Source organism: Pelobates fuscus, chromosome 4 (genome assembly GCF_036172605.1).
Source record: "Pelobates fuscus isolate aPelFus1 chromosome 4, aPelFus1.pri, whole genome shotgun sequence".
Classification (NCBI taxonomy): Eukaryota; Metazoa; Chordata; class Amphibia; order Anura; family Pelobatidae; genus Pelobates; species Pelobates fuscus.
This window is the reverse complement of record NC_086320.1, coordinates 99,404,353-99,416,404: the sequence shown is the minus strand read 5'-3', so window position 1 is coordinate 99,416,404 and position 12,052 is coordinate 99,404,353. Positions and strand designations below refer to the sequence as shown.

The 12,052-nt window shown below is 41.5% G+C and overlaps 1 protein-coding gene across 2 annotated transcripts in view; it reads left to right on the top strand.

The window, feature by feature from the left end:
- Positions 1–11,784, top strand: part of LOC134607867 (chloride channel protein C-like) — a 188,389-nt gene extending 176,605 nt beyond the window's left edge. For both annotated transcript variants that reach the window (XM_063450441.1, XM_063450440.1), the window contains one exon: positions 11,507–11,784. In XM_063450441.1, the coding sequence (XP_063306511.1) occupies positions 11,507–11,734 (228 nt within the window). In that variant the 3' untranslated portion in view covers positions 11,735–11,784. The remainder of the gene's footprint in view (positions 1–11,506) is intronic.
- The last annotated feature ends 268 nt before the right edge of the window (positions 11,785–12,052 follow it).

The window sequence follows — 12,052 nt, the reverse complement described above, 5'->3', positions numbered from 1 at the left end:
CTCGCGCGTCGCGGGTGGGGGCTTGAGAGGGGGGACCCATTTTTTTTAACAGTGAGCAGCCACTGGCTGCTCACTGTTTAATAGACATGCCCCCACTCGTGGTATAGCGAGTAGGGGCACTGGCTGCTCACTGTTTAGTAGGCATGCCCCTACTCGCGGTATAGTGAATTTCCGAAGTGCCGAATTTCCAAAGTTCCGAAGTTGCCGAAGAGCCAAATTGCCGAAGACCCGAATTGGCGAAGTCCCGAATTGCCGATGTGCCAAATTTCAGAAATGCCGAACCGAAACAAATTTTTTTCCCATGCACATGCCTAATTGTAAGCATGTTTGAGCAGGGCCCTCATCTACCTATTGTTCCTGTGTCACTCTTTAATTTTCTAATTTATTGTATATCCCCCCCCCATTCATGATATTGTAAAGCGCTGCGGAATTAGTTGGCACTATATAAGTACCAATGATAATAATATACATTTGGAGTAAATTTAGAGTTGGAGTAAACACTGGTGGGGCACTTACCCTATGGTCAAGCCTCCACTGGCAAACTCTACAAGATATCCATGAATTTCACAAAAAAGCCTTTCCTCTCCACTTAATCACACAGTAGGAAATGCGCCATGGCTTTGATGGCTATAGAGAGAGAGAAGAGACAGAGAGAGCTGTGTGAAGTTGCTTAAAGGTACACAATAAACACCTAAAACACTTTAGCTTACTGAATAGTGTGCCTAATTTTATTTTACACATTTTACAAATGCAGATTTCAATAGAAATTACTAACCTTGTTACAACCCCCCTGGCTCTCAATCAGGCAACCAGCCCTGTTACTTCCTGGTTTGGTTAGCTCATTGGAGATACATTCAGGAGTCAGGCAATTGTTCACTTGGGAAGTCTGTGATTGGATAGCCAAAGGAAGTATGGACTGGGGAAGAATGGGAGGGCTTGCAAAGGCTGCAGACAAGACCTGCATTTTTTGCAAGCTGTTTTTAGACATAAACCCAATGAAAAAATGTCCCTTTAATCATCAGTTTTTCCTTTGCAGTAGTTTGTTGTAGTAAATCCTGTAAAACCTGATTTCAGCTCTGTATGTGTTAAATTGTGCATATGTTAAAAACAAAGTCAGCAAAACCATCACTGAAAGCACTGTTTTGGGATATAGTATAATTGGGCCCATAGAATATTGTTGTCTGGATGCAAATTGTACAGGTGGCTTTAACATTGTTTCAGCTAAACATTTTTAGAGCCACCCACAGCAAAAAGCACATCAAGCAAGGAAATGAAAATTCTAGCCCAAAGACTGTAAACATTTAATATGCTACTGGTACACCAAGAAACAAAATACAATCATTTAATATCTGGATTCAGTCCATTCATAATAGCTTAAGGTAAAAGCAAAGAACATGGCTTAGCAGTCGTTTTCAGCACCTCACAATGCGGATTACAATGTTGAAAGTATGGTTTTAATAATTCTAATTATGGTAATGCTTCTAGCATTGCGCTTGTGTATGTGGTCCATTTCCTGTCATGTTTAGTTATTACCACAAAGGAAAACAGGAATAAAGGTTTCTCCTTACACATAGAATAAAAGTTTGTCTTTTGATCCTCTCACTTGCCATGGCCAGACTTGGGGAATGTCTGGGAAAGGTAGCAATTTCCACCTGGACTTCTAGAATATAAGGGTCATGAGGCTGAACCTCACACCATTCTTGCACATTAAAATAATGTGAGGTGTTTTAGAATGTCTGTTGACATAGTTCTGCAGGAGTGAGGCTGCAGGCGGGATAACTGCAGGGCCTTGTCTAGCTCAGCGCTTTATGGGTACATGCATGGACCATAATTATCAGCATTCCTGATATTTTATTTTGGAAAAAAATGTTGGATAGCCTAGAAGAAATTAAGGGCATGTAGGGCAGGTGTAACCATGAAGTGGCACATGCGGTTGCCTTAGGGTGCACTGTCCCGGGGGGGCGTAATTTTTTTAAGAGATTGGCAGGAAGAAAGTGCATTCCCCCTCATCATTCAATTCATGTAGCGTGGCCGAGCAGGAATAAGAGACACACAGGGGAAAAAGAGACACACAAAAGGGATGTGGGTTAGTGAGAGGCACACAAAGGGGCTGAGAAAGTGAGAATCATACAAATGGGTTGTGGGGAAGACTTAGACACAAGGGAGTGTACAAGGCCGGTGTGTCCTACAGGCGACTTAGGCAGTAGAAGGGCCCTCCGCCCGGATCACCTGTACAATATGCCCCGCCAGCACACCTCGTGCTGCAGCCGCTTGAGCGCGAGATTCGAGTGACCGGCAGGAGGGAAGCACACTGCGCTCCCTCCTGCCGGTCACTCAGTATAGCATGGCCAAGTGGAGCAGACTGCGGTACAGGAGCATCTGTTTCCTGTACCCGGCCGGACTGACAGGAAGTGCTCACTGATAGAGGACGGGGGGGAGGGGTGGGGTAAGAGAGACCACTATGGGATGGGGGGTGACGAGAGACCACTAAGGGACAGGGGGAGGGAGAGAAGAGACCCTAATCCTAACCCCTAACCTCCAGCCCTACCCCTTACCATTCCCCTACCCCAAACCTCTAACCCTAACCACCACAACCACTCACATATCTAGGGGTAGGGTTAGGGGTAGTGTTAGGGTTAGATTCCTGTCATCATTCCTGTAATTTTCCCTCCCTCTCCTGTTTTGCCACTTTTCATAAATCCAGGCACTTCGGTTCGGCACTTCGGAAATTTGGCAATTAGGACATTCGTATGCATCTGAATGTCCGAATTGTGGAAATTCACATTTACATTCGGAACGAAACAAATTGCACATGTCTACTGGTGTCCCTATACATTACATTACAGAAGCATACACACACATTACATCCTCTACAATAACACATAACACATACACTCCCTTTGAGCTAACTCATGGCTGGGCCATGTAGATGGACTTATGGGCGTGCCCTGGGACCTTGAGCTGTGTAAGGGGGAACCCAAAAATGGAACTGTTTCCTGTTCCCCCACGGAGTTGATTTTTGTGAGCACAGTTACAAACAGCCTCCAGAGAGCCTGTTCTACACCAGACCAGTGGAGCCAGACTGCAACCAGAGCCCATCATCATCCTCTTTTCCTCATCTGGTGGTAAGTAGGCAATCTAGTATATTATTAGTAATACTAATCTCTAATTTACCTCACATTAAAGGGACACTATAGTCACCAGAACCACTACAGCTTAATGCAGTGGTTCTGGTGTCTATAGCATGTCCCTGCAGGCTTTTTAATATAAACACACTGCCTTTTCAGGGAAAAGACACTGTGTACAGCACTGGCCTTAGCTCATATGGCAGATCATATGGGTGGAGCATTGGTGATGTAACATGGTGGGCAGAGCCTATTGGGGGGAGGCAATTTTGTTTTTTGCCTAGGGTAGCAAAAATGCTTGCACCGGCCTAGGGGTGTAAGACACACAATGGGGCATGAAAGACACAAAAGAGGGGATAAGAAAAACAAAAGGGGGTAAGAAATTAAATAGGGAGTTAAGAGACACACAAGTTAAGATAGAGGAGGGGGAGGCAGCAAAATGCATCTTTGTCTGTACAGGGAGTGCAGAATTATTAGGCAAATTAGTATTTTGACCACATCATCCTCTTTATGCATGATGTCTTACTCCAAGCTGTATAGGCTTGAAAGCCTACTACCAATTAAGCATATTAGGTGATGTGCATCTCTGTAATGAGAAGGGGTGTGGTCTAATGACATCAACACCCTATATCAGGTGTGCATAATTATTAGGCAACTTCCTTTCCTTTGGCAAAATGGGTCAAAAGAAGGACTTGACAGGCTCAGAAAAGTCAAAAATAGTGAGATATCTTGCAGAGGGATGCAGCACTCTTAAAATTGCAAAGCTTCTGAAGCGTGATCATCGAACAATCAAGCGTTTCATTCAAAATAGTCAACAGGGTCGCAAGAAGCGTGTGGAAAAACCAAGGCGCAAAATAACTGCCCATGAACTGAGAAAAGTCAAGCGTGCAGCTGCCAAGATGCCACTTGCCACCAGTTTGGCCATATTTCAGAGCTGCAACATAACTGGAGTGCCCAAAAGCACAAGGTGTGCAATACTCAGAGACATGGCCAAGGTAAGAAAGGCTGAAAGACGACCACCACTGAACAAGACACACAAGCTGAAACGTCAAGACTGGGCCAAGAAATATCTCAAGACTGATTTTTCTAAGGTTTTATGGACTGATGAAATGAGAGTGAGTCTTGATGGGCCAGATGGATGGGCCCGTGGCTGGATTGGTAAAGTGCAGAGAGCTCCAGTCCGACTCAGACGCCAGCAAGGTGGAGGTGGAGTACTGGTTTGGGCTGGTATCATCAAAGATGAGCTTGTGGGGCCTTTTCGGGTTGAGGATGGAGTCAAGCTCAACTCCCAGTCCTACTGACAGTTTCTGGAAGACACCTTCTTCAAGCAGTGGTACAGGAAGAAGTCTGCATCCTTCAAAAAAAACATGATTTTCATGCAGGACAATGCTCCATCACACGCGTCCAAGTACTCCACAGCGTGGCTGGCAAGAAAGGGTATAAAAGAAGAAAATCTAATGACATGGCCTCCTTGTTCACCTGATCTGAACCCCATTGAGAACCTGTGGTCCATCATCAAATGTGAGATTTACAAGGAGGGAAAACAGTACACCTCTCTGAACAGTGTCTGGGAGGCTGTGGTTGCTGCTGCACGCAATGTTGATGGTGAACAGATCAAAACACTGACAGAATCCATGGATGGCAGGCATTTGAGTGTCCTTGCAAAGAAAGGTGGCTATATTGGTCACTGATTTGTTTTTGTTTTGTTTTTGAATGTCAGAAATGTATATTTATGAATGTTGAGATGTTATATTGGTTTCACTGGTAAAAATAAATACCGTATATACTCGAGTATAAGCCGACCCGAATATAAGCCGAGGCCCCTAATTTTACCCCAAAAAAACTGGGAAAACGTATTGACTCGAGTATAAGACTAGGGTGGGAAATGCAGCAGCTGCTGGTAAATTTCTAAATAAAATTAGATCCTAAAAAAATTATATTAATTGAATATTTATTTGCAGTGTGTGTGTATGAGAATGCAGTGTGTGTGTATGAGAATGCAGTGTGTGTGTATGAGAATGCAGTGTGTGTAATGCAGAGTGTGATGCAGAGCCTTGGTGGGAGGTGGGCATTTTTATTTTTTAATTATTAAATATTTTTTTTTTGTTTCATTACATTTTTTTTATTATTATTATTTTTTTATTTTATTATTATTTTTTATTTTATTATTATTTTTATTTTATTATTATTTTTATTTTATTATTTTTTTATTTTTATTATTTTTATTATTATTAATATATATATACATTTTTTCGTCCCCCCTCCCTGCTTGCTAGCTGGCCAGGGAGGGGGGCTCTCCTTCCCTGGTGGTCCAGTGGATGGGCACTGTGTAGGAGGGGGCTGTGGGGGCTGCAGAGAGATGTTACTTACCTTTCCTGCAGCTCCTGTCAGCTCTCTCCTCCTCCGCCGGTCCGTTCAGCACCTCGGTCAGCTCCCAGTGTAAATCTCGCGAGAGCCGCGGCTCTCGCGAGATTTACACTGTGAGCTGACAGAAGAGTTGAACGGACCGGCGGAGGAGGAGAGAGCTGACAGGAGCTGCAGGAAATGTAAATTGCCAAAATACAGACAATTGACTCGAGTATAAGCCGAGTTGGGGTTTTTCAGCACAAAAAATGTGCTGAAAAACTCGGCTTATACTCGAGTATATACGGTAATTGAAACGGGTATATATTTGTTTTTTGTTAAGTTGCCTAATAATTATGCACAGTAATAGTCACCTGCACACACAGATATCCCCCTAAAATAGCTATAACTAAAAACAAACTAAAAACTACTTCCAAAACTATTCAGCTTTGATATTGAGTTTTTTGGGTTCATTGAGAACATGGTTGTTGTTCAATAATAAAATTAATCCTCAAAAATACAACTTGCCTAATAATTCTGCACTCCCTGTATAACCCAAAATCCTTGCAGGGTATGCTTATACGTTTGAGGAGGATTAAACAGTGCAAGCTTTAAATACAAATGTTGAATTATAGCTGGAGCAGGCCAACTGAAAAAAGGCAGAAATAATCCAAGAGGTATATCAAATCAATTACATTTAAAACTCATATTACACTTTCTAAAGTTTAGTGCATCTTCAGCTACCTTTCAATGCACTTATTGATCCCTATGCTGCCTAATGCCTAAGGAATAGGGGGAACTTTACAGGCAGATCCCTCCTGGTTAATATCAGATCCAGGGGACACACATGTTTTCATATTTATTTAAATAGTCATACAATAAATACAGTATGGAGAGACTTAATTATTACAGGCTATAGTCACCTGGGTGCTAATTCTCACTGGTATTCCCTCAAATACCAATATAAATAGTAACCAAAAGAGAAAGAGAATGCACACCAGAAATCACAAGGAATAATCAACCAGGTTTAATAAAACCAATATTAGGTTGAAATACAAAGCAGAGAATACAAATTAACAATAATATATAAAGTGATACAAAAATAGGCACAAAACATCAATAATAAACAATAATAGTTTACCAAAATTCTCACAAGCGTAACTGGGCAGAAACAGAAATCAAAAATAACCCCCCAACGTTTCGGCACCTCCTGGTTGACTTGGCAGTAGACTATTATTGTTTATTATTTATGTTTTGTGCCTATTTTTGGTTAACTTTATATATTATTGTTAATTTGTCAAGGCAACCAGGAGGTGCCGCAACGTTGGGGGGTTATTTTTGATTCCTGTTTCTGCCCAGTTAGGCTTGTGAGAATTTTGGTAAACTATTATTGTTTATTATTTATGTTTTGTGCCTAGTTTTGTATCACTTTATATATTATTGTTAATTTGTATTCTCTGCTTTGTTTTTCAACCTAATATTGGTTTTATTAAACCTGGTTGATTATTCCTTGTGATTTCTGGTGTGCATTCTCTTTCTCTTTTGGTTCATATTTATTTAAACTATATTTATGTAGTCAGCTGCATTTAGTAAGTAGGGAAATTCAAAAATTGTAGGGTATGTGGGTCAATTCAACATATCTTTTTAAAAACCTGAAATAAGTCTTCAGACTTGCCCCAAACCGATCTACCTCTAATTTATTATTAAATGTGTTTTTTTGTTCATGTGTGAAACTTTTTCAATGACAATAGGACAGTATTATTTTATCCTTACTCTCATAAATAAGAGGGTGATTAGTCTTAAACATAGGTTTCTGTGTGAAAATATTGTGTGTGATACATTCTTACCACTAAAAAAAAAAAAAAAAAGAGAGCTGCTTCGTAATGATAAAAATAAAACAGCTGATTTGTCAGTTTAACAGGTGTATTGCACAGTGCTTGTAATAGAATGGGAGCCCCCTGTATGAAATATTGTAACATAAGGGATAATGTATTATTTCTCAAATGGATTTTGCTCCCCAGTGTTTCTGTAAATCATAAGTGAATGCATACAATAATACAATTAATTGTATTAATTTTTAAATTCTTTATTTTCTTGGTGCGAAATAGTCAATAAAACATTAATTGGCGTTTTACATATACAGTAACAGTATACATTGCATGGTGTAAAAAGATATGAGGTCATGCACCGTTTTTTTTTTTTTTTGCGAGAAACAAAAGTAAAGTATAGGAAAAACTTGCTCAACAAACATGTTAAAACTTTACATACTGATTAGTACACATCGGTGGGGCTATCTAGGGATGGGGGGGACTCAGTAAGTGTTTTCTAACTTGTGGGTCTGTACGTGTAAGTATGGGGTTTGTTTGATGTTATTCAGATAGGGTATATGTGCCTCCTTTATAATCAAGAGCATCTATGGCCTCCCCATTCTCTGTGCTATCAGGCAGTATAAGGTGAGTTGGGTGATTCAGAGTGAGAACTGGGATGCCTAGTCGTAGTAATACTTAGTTGGGAAGACATAACGTTTGTGCGCCTCTGAGGTGAGATATTATGGCAGTCGACGATGTCAATAGGTGGGGGTGGGGGGGGTGTGGGTCGGTCTGTAGGACCATTCGAGCTGAGGGTGATAGGTGTTGTCAGGCTTATTGCCTGAACCGCAAGTCCAATTACAGTCCCAAAGAAAACTAAAGAACAACCAAAAAGATTAAGAGTGGTGGACAACTACTATGCGTCCATGTGGAGAGGTATTCAGGTAGAGTCCACTGTGGATCGCCCTTGCTTGGACCGTTGAGGAACAAAGGGTCGTGCTGTAGCCGGGTTCCACTGATGATGTGCCTTATCCTTTGCCTGGGTTCCCGTGGGAGCCTGAGAGTTCTGCGGTATATTCAGGGTCGGCAGTAGAGCCTTGGCTTCCTCTAGGTCGTGTACGATCCATCTGTCTTCGTCTTTGAGCACCATGAGGGTGTGTGCCGTGCGCCACCGGTATTGGAGATGGTGTTGTCTGAGCAGGGACGTGAAGGGCAGTAAAGATCTCCTCCATGCCAGAGTGCTTCCTGAGAGGTCTGAGTACACTGTAAGTGACATGTTCTCAAACTGGTAAGGTGTGCGATCTTTTATGGCACCGAGGACTGCCCTCCCATCTCCCTCGCTCCGAAAGCGGACTATCAGATCTCGTGGTGCGTCGGCTGGGGCCATGGGTGGCTTGGGAATGCGGAATAATCCCTCCAACTCCATTAACTTGCTCTGTCTTGGGGTCAGGAGCGTTGCCAGTAGTCGCCTAATGAAGTGCGGTAGTTCCGCTGCTGGCATGTCTTCGCTTATTCCTCGTATTTTTATATTCTCCAGTTCTGCAAAGCGACGGTTGTGGGCATCGTTCTGTTTTTGCAGGCCCAGTATTGTCTGTTGCATGGAGGCGATTTGTGTTGTGTGTTCCCCCGTAGTAGCTTCCTGCTCCCCTAGCCTGCTTGATAGGCCTTTGATGTCTGTGCGGATCGTCGCCAGATCCGACAATATGGTCGTTTGAAGGTCCGCTAGGAGGGATTTAAGCACCTCCGTGGTAACAGGTGCTTTGTCTGGGCTCCGAATTACCGGATCCGGCTGCTTTATTATCGGCAGAGCTTCTATGTCATCCTCAAGGGAGAAATCATCGGAGTACTCCGAGTAGGCCTCAGGGCGCGCGGCCATTTTATGACCCACCGCGTTGTTTGCTTGGCGCAGAAGGTCTCCGATATTCAGACCTTGTCGCGGCTTGTCCTGCTTCCGTTTTTTGAGTTTTCTACCCATTGCGGTGCTGGGATAGCAGGTACTTGTTCTGGGGTACCCAGTATAGCTTTTGGGCTCTCCAAAGTGTAATTTTGACGGTAAATGCCCGGAGCTCTGTCTCAGTGCGGCCACTCTGCTCGGGTGCTTGGCTCCGCCCCCCTAATTGTATTAATTTAATCACATGAACAATTCGGCTCTACGCGTTTCATCCAAGCATAGTTTGGACTGAGGAAGTCCGAACTATGCTCACACAAAACACATAGAGCAGATCTAATTATCGGAAATTACATTGAATCTGCACTGGAATCCAGTCCATTTTGCCCAGCAAGAACAGAAGGAGCCTGGGGATTCAATGAATTGCAATCATCAGAGCTTTTGGGTACCGAGGACTGAGCGGTGGGACTTTATTGCCTTTTGAGGCAGAGAGCTTTTTTTACATATATATATATATATATATATATATATATATATATATATATATATATATATATGTGATAATATTTTTGTGAGTGTGTCTTTTTTGTTTGGTGATAAGTGTTTTTATATTTAATAAATTGTACTTTGCCATGACAATTTATCTGTTTTTTCTTGGCCTCTGCATTGTTTTGCTATCATGCTATGTATAATACCAAATACTGGCATCTGGCAACATTACACTTTCTAAAGGTTAGTGCATCTGGCAACAAAATATTTGTCTTTTTTGGAATTTTGGGAGAGATATTCTTTGACTGGCTGCACTTCCCCAGCTAGCATTCTTTCTTTTGTTTTCACGCTTAGTATGGTCTTCTTACTTGGTTTATTATTGATGCTGGAACGCTGCTGTGGATTTAATTCCAACTAGAGTATCAGTGAGTTAAGGCTGGTGGTGAAAGAACAAGTGTCAAGAGTATAAGTAGATCAATTAAAATAGTCCTCACTGAACTTGAGAAATTATTTCTGTATGGGCCACACTTTGTGAACAGGGGTGCTGCCATGCTGAAATAAGGAAGGGGATTCCCCTACTGCTATTACAAAGTTGGGAGCACAGACTCATTTAGAATATTGTAAGTAGAAGCATCAACATATCCCTCCACTGGAGCTAGGATGACCTAGGATGACTAAGGCAAACAACCCCTATATTTGCAGAACAACCACAGCTTGTTGTAGTTGTTCTGGTGAGTATTGCTTGTTCCTGAAGGCTTTGTAATGTAAACACTGCCTTTTTTGAAAATAGGCAGTGTTTTCATTATTGCCTAGGGACACCTCTAATGGCCACTCCTCAGATGGCCACTAGAGGTGCTTCCTGGGTCAGTGCTGCACAGTGTGCAGCACTGCTGTTCATGGTCTCCATGCTCTGCTTGGAGATGCTTAACACTCCCCATAGAGATGCATTGATTCAATGCATTTCTGTGAGATGTTGATTGGCTAGGGCAGCATTTGGCACCGCCCCCACCCTGTCTCCTTGGCTGAGATCATCAGAATTGACAATCTCAGCCAATCCAATGCTTTCCTTCGGGAAAGCTTTGTGATTGGCTGAGCTCATCAGTTCTGGTGATGTCAGCCAGGGAGGCAAAGGTAGGGCCAGCGCTGGCCGACCTGCGCGGTAAGGTACATTTTCTTATTATTTAACGGGTTCAAGTTGGGGCTAGGGACCTTAAATGTGTTTTTAACACTATAGGGTCAGGAATACACGTTTGTGTTCCTGACCCTATTGCATTCCTTTAACATATCATAATAAGCTCTTCATTTATTGCAAACATTAGCACAGTTGAGTCAATTTTACAATGATTACATCTTCACTATCCTGGTACTGAATGTGTTATAGAATAGTACTTACAAGTGACCTACATTGTGTCATTAATTTTTGCTGGCTTTTTCTTATCTTTTTCTAAATACGTACTTTCTACCAACATATTTTTACAGTTGATATATGTACATCTGAAAATAGCCACTTAGATTTTGTCTTAAAATACTTGTTGGTCATTGTCAGGAATATTCTGTATCTGAGAGAAAATTATATTGTCCTGATGTAGAATAAGGGAAAAAAACAGTGCATATTTTTTCTGCATCCCAGATGAGATTCATTAATGCAGATACCCTGACATCTATGGCAGATATAAAAATACTGTGTCGTTTACTTACAATTGTATATTGGACTGTAAAGAATGTTTGAGTTTATGTTCATTCAAAATTTCATTTATCGTGGGACTCTGTGTGCTATTATATTACATGCTTTTAAGTAAGAAATTCCCATTACAAAATATCTAAACACAGTTAACCAAGTTATCCTTTTACAGGAACCTTACATAAACAAGTCAGCTGTGGCTGTCCAAAGCCATTTTTCACTTCATCGAACATATGTTCTGTTTCGGACTCTGGGACTTCGCCATCTCACTGTGGTTGATCTTCAGAATCGGGCCGTTGGAATGATCACCAGAAAGGACCTCATATCATTTCAGCTGGAGAAGATGCTGATTAAATTGGACTCTGGGAAACTGGATTCCGATGAAGAACTCTTAAAGTAGAACCTAATGAGTGGCGTTGTAGGACCACAGTGAAAGGATTTAACAATAAATATCATTAAATGTATGTTTCCTCACAACTGGCACTGCATCTAACATATACAAATACACTATAAAGGATTTTTAAATTTGGCAAAATGTTTATATATCTATTTATTAACCCCTTTGCGACCAAGGCTGTTTTGTGATTTCATGGGTTTGGGAGGAAGCCCTTTTGTTATGTGTTTGTTCCCCTGTAATGATTTCTATTTAAGTGCACATATACATATTTCTTTTTATTTTAAAGTAAAGATATAAACTTCTTCTGAAACTCCAAATGTA